The sequence below is a fragment of the Aspergillus melleus genome, assembly GCF_016097325.1.
Source record: "Aspergillus melleus strain CBS 546.65 chromosome Unknown contig7, whole genome shotgun sequence".
Taxonomy (NCBI): Eukaryota; Fungi; Ascomycota; class Eurotiomycetes; order Eurotiales; family Aspergillaceae; genus Aspergillus; species Aspergillus melleus.
In genome coordinates, this window is record NW_025763376.1 from 2,331,444 (window position 1) to 2,352,088 (window position 20,645).

The 20,645-nt window shown below is 51.2% G+C and overlaps 7 protein-coding genes across 7 annotated transcripts; 3 read left to right on the forward strand and 4 right to left on the reverse strand.

The window, feature by feature from the left end:
* Positions 1-221: 221 nt before the first annotated feature.
* dppV (dipeptidyl peptidase DppV) lies at positions 222-2,922 on the forward strand (the record flags this gene model as incomplete). Its single annotated transcript, XM_046093489.1, has 6 exons — positions 222-345; positions 431-1,867; positions 1,928-2,150; positions 2,206-2,438; positions 2,503-2,714; positions 2,781-2,922. The coding sequence occupies exons 2-6, from the start codon at positions 842-844 to the stop codon at positions 2,920-2,922; spliced, it is 1,836 nt and encodes a 611-aa protein (XP_045949467.1). The 5' UTR covers positions 222-345; positions 431-841.
* Positions 2,923-3,410: 488 nt separating this feature from the next.
* On the reverse strand, positions 3,411-3,902 carry LDX57_011748 (uncharacterized protein; the record flags this gene model as incomplete). The annotated part of the gene is made up of 1 exon (XM_046093490.1): positions 3,411-3,902. One exon carries the CDS (start codon positions 3,900-3,902, stop codon positions 3,411-3,413), a length of 492 nt encoding a protein of 163 aa, XP_045949468.1.
* An 886-nt stretch (positions 3,903-4,788) lies between these two features.
* Positions 4,789-5,439, reverse strand: LDX57_011749 (uncharacterized protein; the record flags this gene model as incomplete). Its single annotated transcript, XM_046093491.1, has 1 exon — positions 4,789-5,439. The coding sequence occupies one exon, from the start codon at positions 5,437-5,439 to the stop codon at positions 4,789-4,791; it is 651 nt and encodes a 216-aa protein (XP_045949469.1).
* Positions 5,440-6,253: 814 nt separating this feature from the next.
* Positions 6,254-8,947, forward strand: vtc4 (putative vacuolar transporter chaperone (Vtc4); the record flags this gene model as incomplete). Its single annotated transcript, XM_046093492.1, has 4 exons — positions 6,254-6,751; positions 6,852-7,097; positions 7,148-8,459; positions 8,532-8,947. 4 exons carry the CDS (start codon positions 6,254-6,256, stop codon positions 8,945-8,947), a joined length of 2,472 nt encoding a protein of 823 aa, XP_045949470.1.
* Positions 8,948-9,596: 649 nt separating this feature from the next.
* CDC54 (MCM DNA helicase complex subunit MCM4) lies at positions 9,597-12,893 on the reverse strand (the record flags this gene model as incomplete). Its single annotated transcript, XM_046093493.1, has 5 exons — positions 9,597-10,178; positions 10,240-11,432; positions 11,497-11,568; positions 11,622-12,479; positions 12,530-12,893. 5 exons carry the CDS (start codon positions 12,891-12,893, stop codon positions 9,597-9,599), a joined length of 3,069 nt encoding a protein of 1,022 aa, XP_045949471.1.
* A 1,164-nt stretch (positions 12,894-14,057) lies between these two features.
* LDX57_011752 (putative DUF221 domain protein) lies at positions 14,058-17,817 on the forward strand (the record flags this gene model as incomplete). Its single annotated transcript, XM_046093494.1, has 3 exons — positions 14,058-14,224; positions 14,286-16,738; positions 16,802-17,817. The coding sequence occupies 3 exons, from the start codon at positions 14,058-14,060 to the stop codon at positions 17,815-17,817; spliced, it is 3,636 nt and encodes a 1,211-aa protein (XP_045949472.1).
* A 398-nt stretch (positions 17,818-18,215) lies between these two features.
* Positions 18,216-18,834, reverse strand: LDX57_011753 (lysozyme; the record flags this gene model as incomplete). Its single annotated transcript, XM_046093495.1, has 2 exons — positions 18,216-18,509; positions 18,577-18,834. The coding sequence occupies 2 exons, from the start codon at positions 18,832-18,834 to the stop codon at positions 18,216-18,218; spliced, it is 552 nt and encodes a 183-aa protein (XP_045949473.1).
* Between the last annotated feature and the right edge of the window lie 1,811 nt (positions 18,835-20,645).

The following is a 20,645-nucleotide window of genomic DNA, read 5'->3' on the forward strand; positions in this document are numbered from 1 at the left end:
TTGGCATTGCAACCCAAGACGTGGGGAAATGAGGGCAAATGAGGGCTAAGGAGGGCAAAGAGGACGATGTAACCTGTTTATCATTGCTTGTCCGGTGGGTCACGTTGTCAGCCCGCCTTCCCCCTTTAGGCAGGTCGCCCTGCCGTTCCCTGCGGAGTCCGGCTGCTTTCCTCGTCCATAAAAGCCTCGCCGGGGGTCCCTGCTGTGCTTTCTGACCAGGCATTCGAGCGTCGGAAGCTTCTCTTGCAGTCCAATTCTGTGAGCGTTCATCCTTTCCAGCATGGGAGCTTTTCGTTGGCTCTCAATTGCGGCCGCTTCGTCGGTCGCTTTGGCCCTGACCCCGGAGTATGTTCATCCCTGCGAACCCACCCCCGTACCATGGGCGTTGGCCCCCCGTTGTGGAGCTTGCTGACCGACTCGATCTACACAGACAATTGCTCAGTGCTCCCCGGAGATCTGAGGCGATTCCCAACCCTTCTGGTGTACGTTATTTTTTCCGATCAATTGACCTCAAGGTATCGATTGCGCCCGGGACGCTAACTGTCATTCTCAGAAACTCGCCGTGTTCTCGACGTCGCAATACTCGTTCGACACGCACAAGGGCAATTCCTGGTGGAGCTTGTTGGACCTGAAGTCTGGCGACATCAAGCCTCTCACCAATGACAGCAATGTCTCGGAGATTGTCTGGCTAGGTACCGATGACTCTACCGTGCTCTACGTCAATGGCACCAATGCAGAGGTCCCCGGAGGCGTGGAACTGTGGGTGTCGAAGATTTCGGACTTTACCAAAGGGTGAGTGACTTTAGTCATCTCTCGTGTAATACTTCGGCTTCAATGACTCATGAAACGGTGTGATAGTTACAAAGCCGCATCTTTGCCTGGTCCCCTATCGGGCTTCAAGACCGTCACCACTCACTCCGGTGATATCAAGTTCGTTGCGTACGCTGAATCATACGCCAATGGCACTGTGTACAATGAGGAGCTTGCGGAGACCGCGCTGAGCTCTGCCCGGATCTATGACAGTCTCTACGTGCGTCACTGGGACTTCTATCTCAGTACCAGATTCAACTCCGTGTTCTCCGGTACTCTGAAGAAGTCCGGCGGTCAGAAGTCTCAGTACAGCTTCAAGGGAGGACTGAAGAACCTCGTGTCCCCCGTGAAGAACGCTGAGAGTCCCTACCCGCCTTTCGGAGGCTCCTCGGACTACGACATTTCTCCCAACGGCAAGTGGGTTGCCTACAAGAGCAAGGCTCCCGATGTTCCTCGTGCCAACTACACCACGTCGTACATCTACCTTGTCCCCCATGACGGTTCCACCAAGGCTGTCGCTATCAACGGACCTGACAGCCCCGGAACTCCTAAGGGCGTTGCTGGAGACTCCAGCGGTCCTGTTTTCTCCCCCGGAAGCGACAAGATCGCTTACTTCCAGATGACTGACGCGACTTACGAGTCTGACCGTCGCACTCTGTATGTCTACAGCATCGGCTCTAAGAAGACCATTCCTGCCGTCGCTAAGGACTGGGACCGTTCTCCCGACTCCGCCAAGTGGCTTGACAAGAAGAACCTGATCATTGGCAGCGAGGACGAGGGCCGTCAGCGTTTGTTCTCGATCCCCGCCAATGCCGGCGACGGCTTCAAGCCCAAGAACTTCACGAGCAATGGCGCTGCCGGCTCGTACTATGTCCTTCCCGATTCCACCATCCTGGTCACTGGCAGTGCCATCTGGACCAACTGGAACGTGTACCTTGCCAGCCCCAAGAAGGGAGTCTTCAAGAATTTGGTGTCTGCCAACGAGATCGATGCCGAACTCAAGGGACTTGGACCCGCCGATGTTGACGAGTTCTACTACAAGGGTAACTGGACTGATGTAGGTGATCTTGCGCTGTCAGTTCCTCGGGAATCATGCTAACTGTAGGAAACAAAACAGATCCAAGCTTTCGTCATCTACCCCACGGACTTTGACAAGAGCAAGAAGTACCCTCTTGCCTATTTGATTCACGGTGGCCCCCAGGGCTCGTGGGCCGACTCGTGGAGCACCCGTTGGAACCCCAAGGTGTTCGCCGACCAGGGCTACGTCGTTGTCGCACCTAACCCCACCGGTAGCACTGGTTGGGGTGATGAGCTGACCGACGCCATCCAGAACAACTGGGGTATGTATCTCGCCTCTTGATGAACTCAGTTCAAGTTGCTAATGACATTTCGCAGGCGGAGCTCCCTATGATGACCTCGTGAAGGGCTGGGAATACATTCGTGACAACCTTGACTTTGTTGACACCGACAACGGAGTTGCCGCTGGAGCTAGTTACGGAGGTTTCATGATCAACTGGATCCAAGGAGGTGACCTTGGTCGCAAATTCAAGGCCCTGGCCAGCCACGACGGCACCTTCGTGGCCGATGCTAAGATCTCCACCGACGAGTTGTGGTTCATTGAGCGCGACGTGAGTCTTAGCCTGCCTTTACCACATATAATATGAGCTTATGCTGACCTTGCTTTGCGATCAGTTTAACGGTTCCTTCTGGGGTGCCCGTGACAACTACCGCCGCTGGGATCCTTCCGCCGTCGAGCGGATCCTCCAGTTCAGCACCCCTCAGCTTGTCATCCACAACGACAAGGATTACCGTCTCGCTGTCTCGGAGGGTCTGGCCCTGTTCAACGTCCTGCAGGAGCGTGGCGTTCCCAGTCGCTTCCTCAACTTCCCTGATGAGAACCACTGGTAAGTGCCACTCTGTATACACACCATAGAATGCCTGTATCAATTGCTAACCGGTAATCGAATTAGGGTTGTCAACCAGGAAAACAGCCTCGTGTGGCACCAGCAGGTCCTTGGCTGGCTGAATCGTTACTCTGGCGTCGAGAAGAAGAATCCCGATGCCGTCAGCCTAGACGACACTGTCATCCCGGTTGTTGATTACAACCCTTGATTGCTCGGTTAAACGTCTCGATTAATCATATTCTAATCCGAGAAGCCCGGACTGTCGATTTCTCGATAGGCCCTGTACAGGTAGACATTTTTTTGGTTCTTCCTTGCCATGATACATGATGCACATACCTAGCTTAACATAATGAATTACTGGGGTTTTTGTCTTGCGATTAGTTCTATCACTTCTTGAAGTTGAGAAAGTGTCTGTGTGACCTTCTGGATGACGTGATTCAATATTGCATATCTTGCAGTGCATACCTAATTAAATGACAGAGGACGTGGAATAAATCATAATACATTAAGACGTAAGCAAAATCGTAAATCAAAAAGCAGAGGAGGCCTCCTCATAGGAATTTCCTCATCAGCGTCGTGTTCATAGTTGGGAATCAAGAAAAATCATAGGCCAGAAAGCAGAACTTTTTGCAGCATCCTCCTCGCAGTCTGTCAGCAGCCATCATTGTCTTCAACGTCATTTCCTCATTCGCAATGTTAGTCATTGCCATCTTCGTCGTTCCCATCTTCGTCACTTGAACTTTCTCCGTCTTCATCATCTCCATATTCGTCGGATCCATCTTGGTCATCTTCAGTAGTCTCCTCCTCATCATGCTCGGTTTGATTTTCCTCCATAGCATGAACGAGGTCGTCTATAGAAGCGACGAGCTTCTGCAATTTCCCCTTAGTCCGCATGTAAGCACGTTTCTTGGCGAGGTATTTCTGGTTAAGATCAACACTGAGCTTGTGAATTCGACAAGAGACTTGAGTGACCCGACGCGTTTCCTTGTAGATTCGACCATTCAAATCGCAGGTCCGATCAATCAAGTCGGCGGCCTGGTGAATTATTTCGCGAACCTGTTCAGTTGGCTTGCTGACAGCATCCAGCGCTTCGTAGAACAGGATCATTGCTTTGACGAGCTCCTTCGTTTCTTCCGAGAGATTGACAGGCTGGTTGCTGGTGCTGTCTTTGGTTCCAGTTGAAGCCATTCTGATGGGCGGTTCGTGTTCAGCCTTTCAAGTTCGAGTTCTATGTGAGCAAATTCAGAGTATTCAGAGCAGGCTGATTAAGAATTGAGGATGTGGTGGTTGACGATCAGATTGGTCACATTGGGGCCTGTCTAGCGAGGCAGGCTGTGTATGATGAAGAAGGGATATCAAGGTCTTCTTTCACCTTTCGAGGTCAATTGATCGTCAAGAGAATTGATCAAATGACAAATTCGGGCTGGATATGATTCAGTCAGGATTTGTTGGACGATTACCAATGGAAATATGAGAGATAGGTCAAGTTGAAGAGAAAGGTTGAAATTAAGTATTGATGAGACGGTAAGAATGAATGGAGATTAAGATGGTTAAGTAAAGTTAGATGACAGTCAAACTAAATGATCCAGCACATAGACACATGTCCATTCCTGTATGCGATTACTTGTAATCAGCACCTTTTGGAACAAGGCAAAGCTGGGATTAAGGGCTATGCGAGTCAGAACAGACAGCCTTGAAGCTGAAGGCAATCCTCAATAAATCGTGGAAGAGAATGTGGAATGCTAGTATCGAGTAAGATAGTGGGCTATGTCGTCGTCTCTAGAATAACACGATATTTTCGAGCTCCGTCTCTTACGTGAACTTTCTGGGGCTGACTTATTGGGGATTTTCCTAGTGGTGTGAGGAATTGGAACTATGCAATATGCCTTTCGAACTACATGAACCCTGTATAGATCATTAACAACGAAAACAACCGTTTATATTTCGGGATATTCACTTGCAAATGACCTGACGACTAAAGTTGTTGGCGTATGAGACCACCTGTGCGCGGACCAACTATTTCGGAAGTAATAAGGAAATGTAATTCTTTATGCAAGCTATCTCGCCGCCTGTTTCATCCAGCTAATGGGGTTTGGTAATAGGCGCCGCGAACTAAAGGCAACGGCGTTCGATCGGGCCAAAGCGTGGCGGCGGCGGCCTTAGCAGCTTCGCACTGTTTCAGATCAACCAACATTCCGACTTGGGCAAAAAGATCGATCTGGTTCGTGACCCAGTATCTGCATCCCACACCCATTGAGGTGAACTCGTAGCGGTGGCGTCCATGCTCGGTTAATTTGTGCAAGACTCCCGCCACCGTAAGCCCGGGAATCACATCGAGCGGAAATGCCATTACGGCGTCGGGTGGCAGGGCCGACTCTAGCTCGCCGACGGTCAAAACCGCCTTGGAACCTCCGTCGAGGATGGTACTCGGGACGACGCCACTCGCTTGACAGTCCACGGCGACCGAGATACCCTTGGGGGTCAGGAGATAAAAACACCAGTGGTTTGTATTGTCAGATTGGATGTGCGGCGCGGCGTAGATGCGCGAGACGGGGATTTTTAATATCTGGGCTTCATGCGACGCCGGAACGAACCGAATGGGCTCGTAGTCGGGCATGGCTAGAGAGTGGGTAGACACGAGGGGATTATTAGCTGCGCCGGGGGGAAGGGGGGCGAGACTCGTCTCGCGGAGCGAAGAAGCATTTATCTGCTCAGACTGCTCCATAGCAGATGTACGTACTTTGCTTCGGTTGAAGCCTAACTTCCTTAGTGCTTGTTTGAACCCCACTTTCATAGAGAAGACTTTTCCGATCTAGCTTGCTTTGAGCGTGAGTGACTTAATTTCCGTAGTCATTCCTCTTGAGTAGTGATGGTTAGTGAGCATGAAGACGAGGGAGAGCTCGGGGTTATATGCTGCAGATATGCAACGGCCATTCGGAGGCTCCCGGACTGATCACTGCAACTCCCGTGATTCTCGTAGTATCTTGCGGGAGGAATCCATGGAGAGTTAGTCTTCGACGTCATGAAACCGGAGGTCGTAACTCGTTACTCGTCGGACCAGCAGGGTCCACCGGGGACGAGCACATGGTCGAGCGAGTGGATGAGAGAGCGAGAGAGCGACTCTAGCGGCTGTCACCTCCCGCGCGGTGGGGAAGGCGGTCACGCCAATTGGCAGTACCCTGGGAGCTCTAGCCTCTCTAGACTCACGTAGCGTGCCTCATCCCCGTCCTCAGTTACAAGGTACTGCTATCTATCGCTACCTCTCAATCGCCGCTGCCCTGCTCCACTGTCTCTTGCGCCCATATTTCCCCAGCTGATTGTTTTGCTGTTTCTCCCTGTCCTTTTCTCTCGATTTCCCACCCTCATAATGCTTCGTGTTGCCCGCGCGACCCTCTCCAATTCCTCTGCCTAATCAATCCCTCCTTCAATCCCTGCGAATCCCTTGCGACTAAGTCTCGACCTCCCTGTTAATCCATTTTAGGGATTGCACTGCTACTCCGCCCAGAATGAGGTAAATCCCAAATCCACCCTGCCTCTGTATGCCCGTGAATGCTCATCTTCACCCCGCCCGCAGGTTCGGCGAACACCTTGGTTCGTCGATGATCAAGGAGTACTACTGGTACTACATCGCCTACGAAGACCTCAAGAAAGCGCTGAAGACGGGATACGTGACTGAGCCGACCCCAGAGAACACGAAACCCGATCGCAAGCCATGGACGGAGGATAACGAGAAAGACTTCGTCTCCTTGCTGGAGAGCGAGCTCGACAAGGTGTTCAACTTCCAGAAGATCAAGAGCGAGGAAATCGTCCGTCGCATCCAGGTCAGCGAGACGGAGGTCAACAGCGTCATCTCGCGTCTCGAGAGCTCGACCGACTCGCGTCGTCAAAGCATTCGTCCTGGCGCTGCTCCGCCGTCCGATGAGGATTTCCTGACGCTCGAGCAAGTCTTGAGTGACATCATCGCCGACGTCCACGACCTGGCCAAATTCACCCAACTGAACTACACCGGCTTTCAGAAAATTATCAAGAAACACGATGTAAGTTATGGAATTAAACTTTTGTCATCGAATCGGTCGGGAAAAAAATTTAAGAAAAAAAAGAAGCGCTTCGTTCATCTATCTTAACACATGAGTTTAGAAACAAACGGGATGGTATCTCAAGCCGGTCTTTGCCGCCCGACTCAACGCCAAACCATTCTTCAAAGATAATTACGACGCTTTTGTCGTGAAGCTATCCAAGCTATATGACCTCGTCCGTACGAAAGGAAACCCGGTCAAGGGAGATTCGGCGGCCGGAGGCACTCAGCAGAACTTCGTCCGTCAAACCACGAAATACTGGGTTCACCCCGACAACATCACGGAGCTCAAACTCATTATTCTGAAGGTAACCAATGATCGCCCCCCTTCTCAATGTCCTTCAACTAACTAGAACAGCACCTCCCAGTCCTTGTTTTCAACCCGCAAAAAGACTTCGAGGAGAAAGATACCGCGATTTCGTCCATCTACTACGACAACCCTGAGACATGGGAGCTTTATCAAGGTCGCTTAAAGAAGACAGAAGGTGCGGAGGCTATCCGACTGCGTTGGTATGGTGGCATGGAAAGCGATCAGATCTTCGTCGAGCGAAAAACCCACCGTGAGGACTGGACCGGAGAGAAGTCGGTGAAAGCTCGATTCTCTCTCAAGGAGAAAAACGTCAATGCGTTCCTCTCTGGCCGGATGACGGTAGAAAGCATTTTCGATAAAATGCGACGGGAAGGGAAAAAGAGCGAGGACGAGATTAATGACTTGGAGCAACTGGCCCGCGAAATCCAATATCGCGTCATTACCCGCAGATTGATGCCCGTCACGAGAACCTTCTATCACCGAACTGCCTTCCAACTTCCTGGCGACGCAAGAGTTCGTATCTCTCTCGACACGGAACTGACCATGGTCCGGGAGGACAATCTTGACGGTCGACGGAGGGCTGGAGACAATTGGCGCCGTATGGATATCGGCGTCGATTTCCCATTCTCGCAACTTCCCGCTGAGGATGCTGAACGATTCCCCTACGCCGTTCTCGAGGTCAAGCTCCAGACGCAAGCCGGCCAGGAACCGCCTAAATGGATCAGAGAGTTGACGGCCAGTCATCTCGTGGAGGCCGTTCCCAAGTATAGCAAATTCATCCATGGAACGGCGACGTTGTTCCCCCAACGCATTCACCTTCTTCCTTTCTGGATGCCGCAGATGGATGTCGACATCCGCAAGCCGGCGACACGCCAATTCGGTATCCAGCGACCCCTTCAAAGCACATCTATATCTGCCAATGAGACGCAAGAAGACGATGACTCGGATGACGAAGAGGACTCGGAAGGTCCAGGCAATCCCAGAGTGGACCGCCGCCGAATGGAGTCAAATGCGGACGAAAATGGTCTATTCGACGACGCGGATGGAAATGCTCTGGACATTGAGGAACGCATTGCCGCGCAGCCGCTGCCCGGGGATGAGGATTACCCGCTGTACGATTCTGATGAGGAATCGGTTGACTCTGACGAACTGGAGGAGGCCCGACGAGTCGGAGGAGCTTACTACTACCAGCAATTGATGAAATATTACACTCACCGGGCTGGAAAAGCAATGTTGCACGGATGCAAGGCACTTATCCCACGTCCCAGACCGACAAACCTGCCAGCTCCTGAGCAAAATGGCATCAGTGTTATCGGAAACCAGCGAACTCACCAACGATTTGCGGCTCCCAAGGGCAAACGTAAGCAACCCCCCACCTCGCTTTCTGTTCATTACCATGTCATCGAATAGTAGAAATACTAACCAACCGCAGGGATTCACGTTCCCGTTCGTGTGGAACCGAAGGTGTACTTCGCAGCCGAAAGAACCTTCCTCTCTTGGCTGGAATTTTCGATCCTGCTGGCTACGATAGCAGCCACCTTGCTGAACTTTGGAAACGATTATATCACATTTGCCTCGTCATGGGCATTCACTATCCTGGCCGCCTTGGCTCTGGTATACAGCCTCATGCTGTACATCTGGCGCGTGGATAAGATCCGCAAACGACGAGACGTCAAGCGCGTTTACTACGAGAAATGGGGCCCTACTATCGTCGGAATTAGTCTTGTTGCCGTGGTCATGGTCAACTTTGGACTGCGGATGCGACAAGTTGGATTCACGTCCAAGGTTGTTGACATTCAAATGGGCCGAGTATTGGACGGCGGACAACTCCATGCGGACGAACTCTGATGAGACCATGCCTTTTTTCCTGGCCCATCTCCAATTCTTCGAGCTCTGACATACCATTCGTTCTATTCATGATCTTCTCTTTCGCCCATCATCATTCTTATGAACTTTTTCGGTCCACATATTTTGAAACGTCTGGCTTATGCTTCATTCCCCTTTCATTTCCCCCTGTTATCTTTTCCTGGCACGTTGGCAAAGGCGCTGACTAGACTGAGTATATGAGCAATCATGGCACGTACGAAACGAAATTTCCCTGTACAAAAAAAGCGTTCTCTGAAATTGGAAAGATGTGTTGCTTGTTTAGTTGTTACTATATGTTGAGAACTCGAGTAATTAGTGAACAGGGCAGCTATTGCTCATGAAAGTGAATAAAAATCCAGCAGTTATGACAACTTGTACGGTAAATGGGGCTTGAATTTGTTTTTATCTCCAGAAGACCACGGGAGTGCAACTAATAATCCAACTATGGCATATACACACAGATTACACAAACACCAAACACCATTCCTCCGTTATAAGTTGAACCCGTTGTGATTCGACGCGACTGACTCATCCGACATGGGGGGGGGGGGGGGGGTTCGCAATCGCATCAATCTAGATATTATGTAGTCCGTTGCATCGTAATCTCATCAACCAGCCTTTCGCCTCCATATCAGACAAGCGTACCCCCGACGCGACGAATGCTTCTCCGCGCGCCGTCGCCCAAAACATTCACGTGGCCTTCAGTCTCCAGGGCCCGCACTGCGTCTGTAAACTGGGCCCCGTCCAAGGCGTTGTTTTGCTCGTTCAGCACCCGGAAAACCTCCGCCCAGCGCGCCGTACCGCCGCTGCCAACCTCGTCGACGGCTGATAGCACGCCGCGCTTCAGAGTCTCGCGTTGACGCCGCTCGCTGGCGCTGGTGCCCTCCGTCAACAGGCCCATGTCAATCAGTCCGGTGCGAGAGTCCGTTGCGGCCTGCTTGATGGCCGACCGGATCAGACGCACCGCCTCTTCCACGTCGCCGGCGGTCACCTCGGGGGACAAACGCATACGAGCGTGGGCCTCCGATAGACGGATCATAGACTCCAGTTGACGAGTCGTGGCAGTGATTCGTCGGTCAGCAGAGCGGATGTCGTCTCCCAGCTTACGCATGTTAACATAGGCATCGGAAAGGACCTTGCCTGCCGCAGGCGTCAAAACCGGGTGGACCTTGTTCTTGGCATAAGTGATATAAGCCGTAAGGAATTCAACGGGCTAAAAGATACCATCGGGTTAGTCACGTATACTGTATGAATCTGAAAGCTATTGAACTTACCAAAATCTCTTCCTCGCTGGCATTGTCCGGTCTGTCCTCGAGATACATGTTGACAAGATGCTTTGCCAGACGACGATCTTCTTGTTCATCCACGCGATCGAGCACAAGGTAGACCAAGTCAAATCGAGACAGGAGAGTGGGAGGCAGATCAATGTTCTGCGGCACTGGCAGGTTGGGGTTATATCTGCTCCCAATGGGATTGGCAGAAGCCAGAATGCTGGTTCGGGCATTCAAGGTGGTGATGATACCGGCCTTGGCGATCGACACGGTCTGCTGCTCCATCACTTCGTGCAGGACGGAACGGGTTGATTCGTTCATCTTGTCGAATTCGTCAATGCAGCAGACACCGCCATCGGAAAGCACGAGGGCACCCGATTCAAGAACCATCTGACGCGTTTCGGGATCGCGAGTCACGTAGGCTGTAAGACCGACGGCGGAGGAACCCTTTCCGCTCGTGTAGACACCGCGAGGTGCGATTTTGTGGACATAGCGAAGTAGTTGGGACTTCGACGTCGAGGGATCACCGCAGAGAAGCACGTTAATATCGCCACGATAACGTGGGTTACCGCCCTTCTCGAACGACTTATTAGTTCCTCCGAACATCTGAAGTAAGATTCCCTTCTTAACATCGTCCATTTCGTAGACACTGGGCGCCAAGGACCGGGACAAGAGCTCGTAGATGTCAGGTCGCGAAGCAGTGCGCTTGATCCGATCTTCCTCTTCGGCTGTGATTTGGCGAGTTTGCTCGGCATTCCCGGCAGCTTGATCAGAGAGTTCTTCCTCGACGGTCGACACGTCAACGCCCAATTTCTTGCGATCAATCTTTTGCACGTGCTGAACATCGATGAAGGTTTTGAAGAGTGCCCTCTGAGTGCGCTGACGCGGGTTCACTCGAACGGGGTTGCTGCTGAAGATACCGGTGACTTCAATACGATCACCAGCCTTGCAAACGTCCACCAGTTCGTCATACACGCAGAGAGAAACCGAGTGCGGCGTTTGACCGTCGGGGATGCTATCGGGGGTCTCCTGAAGTTTGATAACCTGTTTGTCGGAGAAAACGCAGCGGTTGTGAATAAGCTCCATCGAGTTTCTTTCCTTGCACACTTGTCTAGGACAAACTGTGGGTTCCGCGATCCTTCCTCGGTCCATGTCGACTTGAACCCCGTGATTGCAAACTTGGCAGCGGAAGAAAGCTAACAATTGGAGGCTAGGATTAGTACAGAAATACACGACTGTCGGAGGAAGGATCAAACAAACCTTCTTTCATTTCTGGGATGATGGGTGTAGCTCTAATCACCAATCCCTTGACGCTCACCAACTTGTCCATGTCTATATGAATTAGTAAAGGGACGGGGCACAGGGAAGGTTATCCTAATACATACCTGCGGGATCGAGTTCACGCATGTTCACGGATGAATCGAGTCCAAACGGCAGAACCTTGAACATCTTGGTCTCTACCTCGCCAACAAGATCGGGAATCTCATTTAATGGCATATGACCAGTTTCGATCATGGCGTCGGAGCTGGGGACCGCCGGAGCGGAGCTCAAGTCACGGGAATGCGTCTGATTTCGCTGGCTCTTGGTTCGAAGGCGCTCAACTTCCTTGATGGCAAGCTCAACCATAACTTCCTTGATAGTCTGGTCCATCAAAGGAATGATTTCAGAAGGGTAAGCCTGCAGTTGATGCCACAATTTCAGGGTTGACGGGTATGATTTGAGGTTTTTCACATCAAGGTTAAGAAGGTGGACACCGAGTTGACGCATCGTGTTCAGGGTGTTGATATATTCTTTTTCCTCCGCCGCATCACCCATACGACGAGTTTCGTCTTCTGTCGCACCTTCTGCCCACAGACGGTACTTGGTTGTAAAGTTGTAAAGGAAGCTTTTGAAAGCAGACATAGAGTCCTGGATGGAGATGTTCGTACCCCAGATCACAAGGGACGAGGCACCACCGAGGGCCTCGGCCTCCGAGGTACCGGGATGGATGTTAGAGAAGGTCGCATCTGACTGCGGCTCTCCATCGGCAGCAGGCATCCCATTAGCATCGACAAACACCCTACGCCGGCGACTAGGGGTAGATCCAATTCCGAGATCATTGCGACGGGGGACACGTTGTCCAGCAGCAGACGGCCGCGACGAGACGAAGAGGCCGCTGCTGCTGCTGGGGATATCAGATCGGGGTTGGCGGCTATGGGCACGAGTGGGACTAGAGCTTGACATGTAACGAATCGGGGAAGAATCTACCCAGCGTTAATTCCAAAGCATGGCCGTCAGATATTGTTTGACAAACCTCTCATGGCAGGACCGTTGCCTCGGGGGGTCGTTTCTCCTTCATCCATCGCCGAAGACGCTCTGACGGGCGAGCTGGGTTCGTCCATTCGGGCATCTGGCGTTTCGGCACTGCTGTTGTTTCCTTTTGTCGGAGAAGATTGGAAGAACAGGAGAGACGACGACGGGACTGCAGCTTCGCCCCTAAGGCGCCGAGACGCACGAGGAGTTGTCTGTAATTGTTCATCTGCTCCTCCCGGAGTCGGACTGCTAGGCGGCTGCTGCTGTTGCTGTGACCGAGTGGAACGAGTTGACCGGGCGGGGGACGAAGTGGCCGTGTCCTTGGTCGGACGACCCCTACGGCGAGAGGAGGCAGGAGAAGACATGACGAGCTGGCCCTACTAGGGAGCAGTCCACAAATGAATGGACTTGACAGAGCCGATTGAGATCGATATCGAACCTAACGGCAATGAAGTGGCTGGGGTGGAGTGGGTGGACGTGGTGGTGGTTACGATATTGAAGGGCGGCAGCGGGATGGCAGATGGAGTTTGATGGAGTTGATTTTCTTTTCGTTTTCGTGGACTCCCGGGGCAACGCGTGCCGACGCGACCGGCGCGTTAAGAGGTTTCCTATTCGGGGCGACGCGGGTCATCAGCCACTTAGTCACGTGCCTTGACTGAAAAGGGGCTAGTGACGACTAGGGCAGGTGGTTCGTGTTGCGCCACAGAGCCACCCGGGGGAAAACCGAAGACCTCAGGCACGCCAGGCCCGAAGGGGATTAGGTTAGGGTAGGCATCGACATTCCTTGGATCCAATCCACGATTCATCCCTGCCAAGTGCCAACAAAGGGGCACTTTCTTCATCGTCATCGATCAGGGGTTCTATTGTTATCTCCCCAAAGAACAAAATTGACTTGGATGAGATAAAAACCACGCTATCATCGCTGACATAATTCCTCCATCATTTTTCCCCGATCGATCCTCTCTCCTCCCCCAGGTCTCACAAGGCGAGAATCGTCAACGCCGGTGAGACAACAGCAGGCGCTGTGGGGCCTTAAGGCGAAAGTTTGGTTTCAGCAGGCGCTTGATGTCATTGCAGAGCAACGATCTGCTCATCCCCAGCGCATTTCCCAACTTCCCACAAATCGCGGCGCTTCTGCCCTGCTGACTTGGCACGCCGCTGAAACATGAATGGTCCATTTCTTTAGCAATCGGTGCCACTGCTGTCATGCCTTTATTTACTTCTTCTTTCTGCGTCGCTTCATTGATCCCTATTCCGCCCTCTTTAAACGCCCGCCCTTTCTAAAAACAGTCCCCTCGTGCTGCTATTTTCGACTCCTCCCTTACTTTAGTTACCGGTCCCCCGCTTCGTCTATCGACATGCCACTCTGATCTTCAATAATTGAACTCGTTATGCCCTTTGTACCCCCGTCCGTTATATCACCGTTCCGCCCTCTTCTGCGCCGCGTTATCTCTTCTGCAAGTCCGGTCGGCTTCGGCCTCATACCAAGCATTTAGAACGGATCCGTAGGGCCTTCGTTGATTACCGCCATGTCCAACGATCTAGGGAAAGCCCTGGAGCACGCTGGCGGTACGGGGAAACAACGTGAAGGAATCGGGATCAATACCTTCCTTGCGTCTTTGGGTACTGCGATCGTGATTTTCGCGGTTGAGTTTCTACTGTTTTTGCTTCTCAAGGGAAAGCTTACTCGCATCTAGTGAGTGTCGCCATGGTTAGTGTTTTATGGCTGAGAGTATCGCTAACGCCACCCCGAATAGCCAACCAAGAACCTACCTCGTCCCTGATAGAGAACGTACCGCGCCCTCCCCGCCCGGATTTTTTCGATGGATCGGCCCTGTCTTTCGGACCTCCAGCTCTGAGTTCATTCAAAAATGTGGTCTCGACGCTTATTTCTTCCTGCGATACCTACGAATGCTCCTGAAAATATTCGTGCCGCTGGGATGCCTTCTACTGCCAACCCTTCTACCTCTGAATAAAGTGAACGGGAAGAATCAGAGCTACAAAAATGGGACCGCAAGTGGAGGCCAGTGGAATGTTACTGGTCTCGACCAACTAGCCTGGGGAAATGTCGCCCCTGAAAATACGAGTCGTTACTGGGGACATCTCATTATGGCCTTTATAGCTATCGTTTACGTGTGCGCCGTTTTCTTTGATGAGCTCAGAGGATACATTCGCCTTCGACAGGCGTATTTAACCTCTCCGCAACATCGGCTTCGCGCATCTGCCACAACCGTTCTAGTGACCGCCATCCCTGAAAGCTGGCTTTCGGTGGAGGCCCTTGATTCGCTGTATGACGTATTTCCTGGGGGTATCCGCAACATTTGGATCAACCGAAACTACGACGATCTCAACGAGAAGGTGAAAGAACGGGATGACTTGGCTTTAAAGCTCGAGTCTGCCGAAACCGAATTGATTATCAAGTGCAAAAAGGCGCAACTAAAGCAGGCGAAAGCTGAAGCCAAGAAAGCTGGCAAGGACGCGAAGGTGGTAGACAAGCAAGAAAAGCAGGAGGCCGATAGGAAAGCTTCCCAGCTAGCGATGGATGCTGGTGTCAGTTCCGGTGACCCGCATCAAGCCCATACGCTTAATCAACTACTCCACCGTCGCGGCTCGAAGAAAGAGCAGGATGAACAAGGGCATTGGAAACGACTTAACCCTTTCGATCCGGCCATTGAGGCTGCCGAAGCGGTCGGCCAAGGAGTTGGAAAGCTGGGGAAATCTGTTCTGGGTGGTCTCAAAAAGGTCGAGGACGGAATTGATGGAACCTTGACTCGTACCGGTGGGTTTGTTCCTGAAGAGAACCCACATGAGACGACTGGGGATCGGGGACGTGTTTCTGGCGGCGATGGACCGCGCGAGCCTCTGTCATTGGACGCAAATCACAGCGACGCAGGCCATGAGAATGGTTTGAATTACAGAAGCCCGAGGAATCAAAGCCCCAGTGCTGCGGGTCTAGGCTCATCTTCTCAACCCAAAAGACCGTTCTGGAAAAGTCGAGGGTCAGGCAATTCTAAAACTAGCAGCAAAACTGAGCCAGACGAGCTTCCTTTGACAGCCTCCGAAAGCCCCGTCGACGGGGGGGAAGCACTCGGCTCTGACCCGAATGTCTTGCCGACAGGAAGAGAGGACAGTAAAGCCAGCAAATCTGGGGGTCGCCAGGAAGGAGACAAGGTAGACGGAGAAGAGTACCCAATCGCTTACAACGAAGATTTCGACAACGAAGACTTCGGGGAGCCATTGTGGAAGAAATACATCAAAGAAAAAGACCGCGACACCATGCGATTGCCGATCTTTGGTTGGAAATGGATGCCGTCTCTCTGGCTTATCGGAAAGAAAGTCGACACCATTGATCACTGTCGCAAAGAAGTGGCACGGCTAAACTTGGAAATCGAGATTGATCAGCAACACCCCGAGAAATTCCCGCTGATGAATTCTGCGTTCATTCAATTTAACCATCAGGTGGCAGCGCATATGGCTTGCCAGTCGGTCAGCCACCATGTCCCCAAACAAATGGCCCCTCGCATCGTGGAAATCTCGCCGGACGACGTCATATGGGACAACATGTCAATCAAGTGGTGGGAACGCTACCTTCGTACATTCGGGGTTTTCGCTCTTGTCTGCGCTATGGTGATTGGGTGGGCGTTCCCTGTAGCTTTCACCGGTTTACTTTCCCAGCTATCGTACCTGGAGGATGCTTTCACCTGGCTGTCGTGGATTTCAAACCTACCAGAATGGTTTGTCTCAGCCGTGCAGGGCATCTTGCCGGCACTGTTTTTGGCCATCCTTATGGCCATATTGCCTTTGATCCTTCGTTTCCTCTGCCGAACTCAAGGTGTTCACACAGGCATGGCCGTGGAACTCACAGTTCAGCATTATTATTTCGCATTCCTGTTCGTGCAACTTTTCCTGGTTGTGGCCATTTCGTCTAGTTTTTCCACTATCATCAACAACGTCACCAACGTCACCAGCTGGCCCGAACTCCTAGCACAAAATATTCCCTCGTCCAGCAACTACTTCTTCTCGTACATGATCCTGCAGGCCATGTCAGTGAGTGCCGGTGCTCTGGTTCAGATCGTCAATCTTGTCAGTTGGTTCATTCTTGCTCCCTTTCTCGATACGACCGCAAGAAAGAAGTGGGCGCGAACAACCAACTTGAACCAAATGCAATGGGGTACCTTCTTTCCTGTTTACACTACTTTGGCATCAATCGGTAAGTTTGTCTTTTGATCATTGGGAAGAAACGGCCGGAGACCGAAGCTAATATCAAGAATAGGGCTGATTTATTGTGTTATTTCACCGCTCATTCTTATCTTCAATATTCTTACGTTCGGCCTATTCTGGTTCGTTTATCGTTACAATACTCTCTATGTCACCAAATTTCGCTTCGATACTGGCGGATTACTTTTCCCTCAGGCTATCAATCAGCTATTCACGGGATTGTACGTCATGGAAGTTAGCTTGATCGGACTGTTCTTTTTGGTCCGTGATGTGCAGGGCTCTGTTGCCTGCAAAGGTCAAGCAATTTTTATGATTGTGGTGCTCGTTCTCACGGCCGGGTATCAAATTTTGTTGAACGAGGCTTTTGGGCCTTTGATTCGTTACCTCCCAATCACTCTCGAGGATGATGCCGTCCGCCGCGATGAGGAATTTGCACGCGCTCAAAGAGCGAGACTAGGTTTGCCAAGCGATGACGAGGATGAACCCGACTCGGTTGAGCACCAACTGGCGGAGAACGAGCGCCGAGAACGCCAGGCTGATAGGGTATCTCACGACATTGAGTTGAAGCAAATCGAAGCCAACAAAGAACAGCATAAGCATAAGCATACCGCAAAGCGTCCTGGGATGACGCCCAAACGTCCATCGTGGGTCGATCGGCCCTCAAAAGGCCGGTCATCATACTTTGGTGGCAAGTCCGACAACTCTGTTCCCAGTGTACAACGCATGCGCGAGAAAATCGCCGAGGACGCCGAGAACCAAGGGCCCCCAGCCCGCCACGTTGGTCAGGGGATATTTGCTGGTATCCATGATGAATTGGAGGATCTGACTCCAGACGAGCGCGATCAGCTGGTGCAGCGCGCTTTCCAACATGATGCCCTCCGGGCCAAACGCCCGGTGGTCTGGATCCCGCGAGACGATATTGGTGTCAGCGACGACGAAGTCTATCGTACCCAGCGATTCAGTAAACATGTCTGGATCAGTAACGAGTACCAAGCCTTGGATGGCAAGTGCCGCACTATCTTCAGTCGCAGTCCCCCGGACTTCTCTCAGGTGGATCTCATTCAACTGTAAATATTGGCAACCCTGTGTAAAAAGCAAAGAGAAGGAAAGGACGAGGAAATTAGTGTACATAACTGGAATGACTGACATGACACGGTTTGTTGCTTTCGTCGATTGGCCTGGCGTTTTGTGGGTTTGTTGTTTGTCGTCTAGAGATTTCTGTGGGTTCAGCATAGCACGTCTTATTCATTCGTGACAGTCACAAGAATTCTTGAAACAGGCTGTTCAGTGTATAGTCTCCCAAAACATGTATAAAATAAGAAAAAAATCAAAGCTGAATTCTGAAATTGGGCCCTATTGACCGCAAACCTCTCTTCAAACGGCGAATCCCAACTCCCAATCGTTAGTTATATAAACCCACTCATCCAAAGCACCCGTTCCATCAAAAGTCAGCTCCCCCTCTCCCCAATCTAGCAAGGAGCAGGCAACGCCTCTCCCTTACTGGCAGTTGCGAACAACTCCAACTCGGCATTTCGACGATTCACCAGACCCTCCGAGACCTCGCCGTTCGCGTGCACCCACTTGGGCAACTCCTCCTGCGCAACAACATCCACGTCTTCGCCGTTATTCATCCGTCGGACGAGCGAGGACGATTGCATGCCGCCCGCGCCGACGTTGAATGTCCACGAGACGAGAGCGCCGTATTGGTTGTCGTTGAGAGTCACGGCGTCGGCGAGGGCGTTTGTGACGGCGTCTTGGAAGCCCTGTTATTTGGATCGACTTGGTTAGCATGGAGCCATACTGTAACTATGTTTGTATTCACTAACTAACCTCCAAGTCATCAGCCAACAGCTTCGTTGCAGTTTCTTCAGTGAGAGGCTGCGAGTAGGAGACGTCCGAACAGGAAGAATCCTGACATAGGTGGCCGTATCCAATGGTGGGATTTCCGTAGCCGTCGTCGTAGGGGTTGGGGATCATCTTCTCATAGCCCTTGAGCAGGTCCAGGGTTGCGTCGTTGACGGCGGGGCCGACGCAGGCGGCGGCAGCGAGGGCGGGAATGAGAGCCACGAGGAGCTTGAAGGATGACATGTTGATAGGTATTGTGTGGTTTTCAATCCAATATGAGGGGATTGAAGTCTGGAATTCTTCGATTGTTCGGAATCGGTTGCTGATAACGGATGGATTTTGGTGGAGGGGATTGAGTCCACCTTTTATATTCCAAACGTTACCTACCTTTAACCACTGTAATTCTCCTGCTAGAGATCGATGAAGATCAGCACTTGAATCCACAGAATACGAGGCATCACGGAGTATGGGGTATTCTGGGACGATCCTTTGGCAGGTCCCTGATCATCTAGTTCTCGTTACTCCTAGGTGAAGTTCGCATAATGATACTCGATTTATTGCATGAGCTTATCCGGCCCCTCAAACCCCCAATTTTCGTGGAATTTCTGTCCTGTAAAAGCCGAGAAATCTGCATTGCCAAGCGAACCCTGATCGTATTCAACGGGGCAGTTGGCTCGTGTCGATGCTGATCGTGCCCCATTTTACCGTGTTCCTGCATGCAATCGCCCCATTTCTATGCTAATCTGCAGACACGATACGCGGATTTGAAAAGTTTGGGTGGCTGTATGGGTCAGGAACACGATGATCTGCATCTTCACTGGCTATTCTTAGATCGCTTGAACGTCATCGGCGCAGTAGGTATCGTGTTCGCTTTTCGAATTAGCACTTCAGCAGACACAATTGCTAAATGCTAGAGCTATTGGAGTTCGTGAATCCCTTGATTTTATTTAGTGATTTTTAGGATGTTCTTAGATTCAAAGGGGTAGGCCTTAGTAGGTTCGAGATTGTCGCAATCCACTATGACGATTTTAGAAGTAGAAATCGGGGAAATGTGTCGCAGCATTAAGGACGATCGACGGTTCACCAGGATGGTTCGGGTAGCCAGAAAATTTGGGGTTACATCGATGTTGAGAATCGCTCAAGTGGTTTGACCACAGAGGCCGTCAACGTGGTGCGAAAGGTGATTCTTTGGGGGATGCCATAACTAGACTTTTTTATCGGTCCGGAATAGAGATAGTTGGTTCTAAAACCATTGATGTTCGTTGAGCTTGATCCTTCAAGCGGCGATGCCTTCTGGGCTGGAAGAAAGTATCCAGATCCGTGCTGTAGTACTCAACTAATAAATTCGCTCGCCTCCTAGCAAATTGTCCCATTCGGGATCAAAAATAGATGCGCCCATGATGTCGAGGAGACACTGAACTTTCACTCTCCAGAGATTCGCTAGGTATTTTCTTGGAACCTAGCATTGACGCTGCTATATTCGTCACATTTGACTTCTTGTGGAGAGAGCGCTTGTCGTAATAGATACCTCTTGGCCACTTTGAAATGCATCATCCTTGGTCGCCTTTCAGGGTCCTTGAATCGTTAGTAACAACCCTAGTAGCAACAGAAAGTACTTCGCTCGGGTTCTATCATCTTTGCTTTGGGATCCGCGGGCTGGCTATGACAATCGTGTGCACATTTTGTATCATCTTTGCCTTCGATTCCTTTCTGATCTTCAAGACATTATAAAGCCTTCTGTTCTGCGTAATAGACGTCGATGAGCTGATACTTGAAAATGAAAGTGACACTGACTTTGCCTGGGACATATCATGAGAGAGGGGGAGTTGGTGGTGGGCAGGAGAAGACCAATGGAAGACATAATGATAAAAGATTCGCTTCGGATCAAACGCCATTTTCTGGTGAATGAGATAGAGGAAGGTAAATAAGTGTGGATGTTAAGTTGGCATTGTGATCTGACATTAAGTGAATCAGCAGCTTGTAGTCACTCGTTTTTGAGTTTCGAATCGTTTCCATCATTAATCTTCGTGTCCTTGGGTCAGCGCAAATCTCTG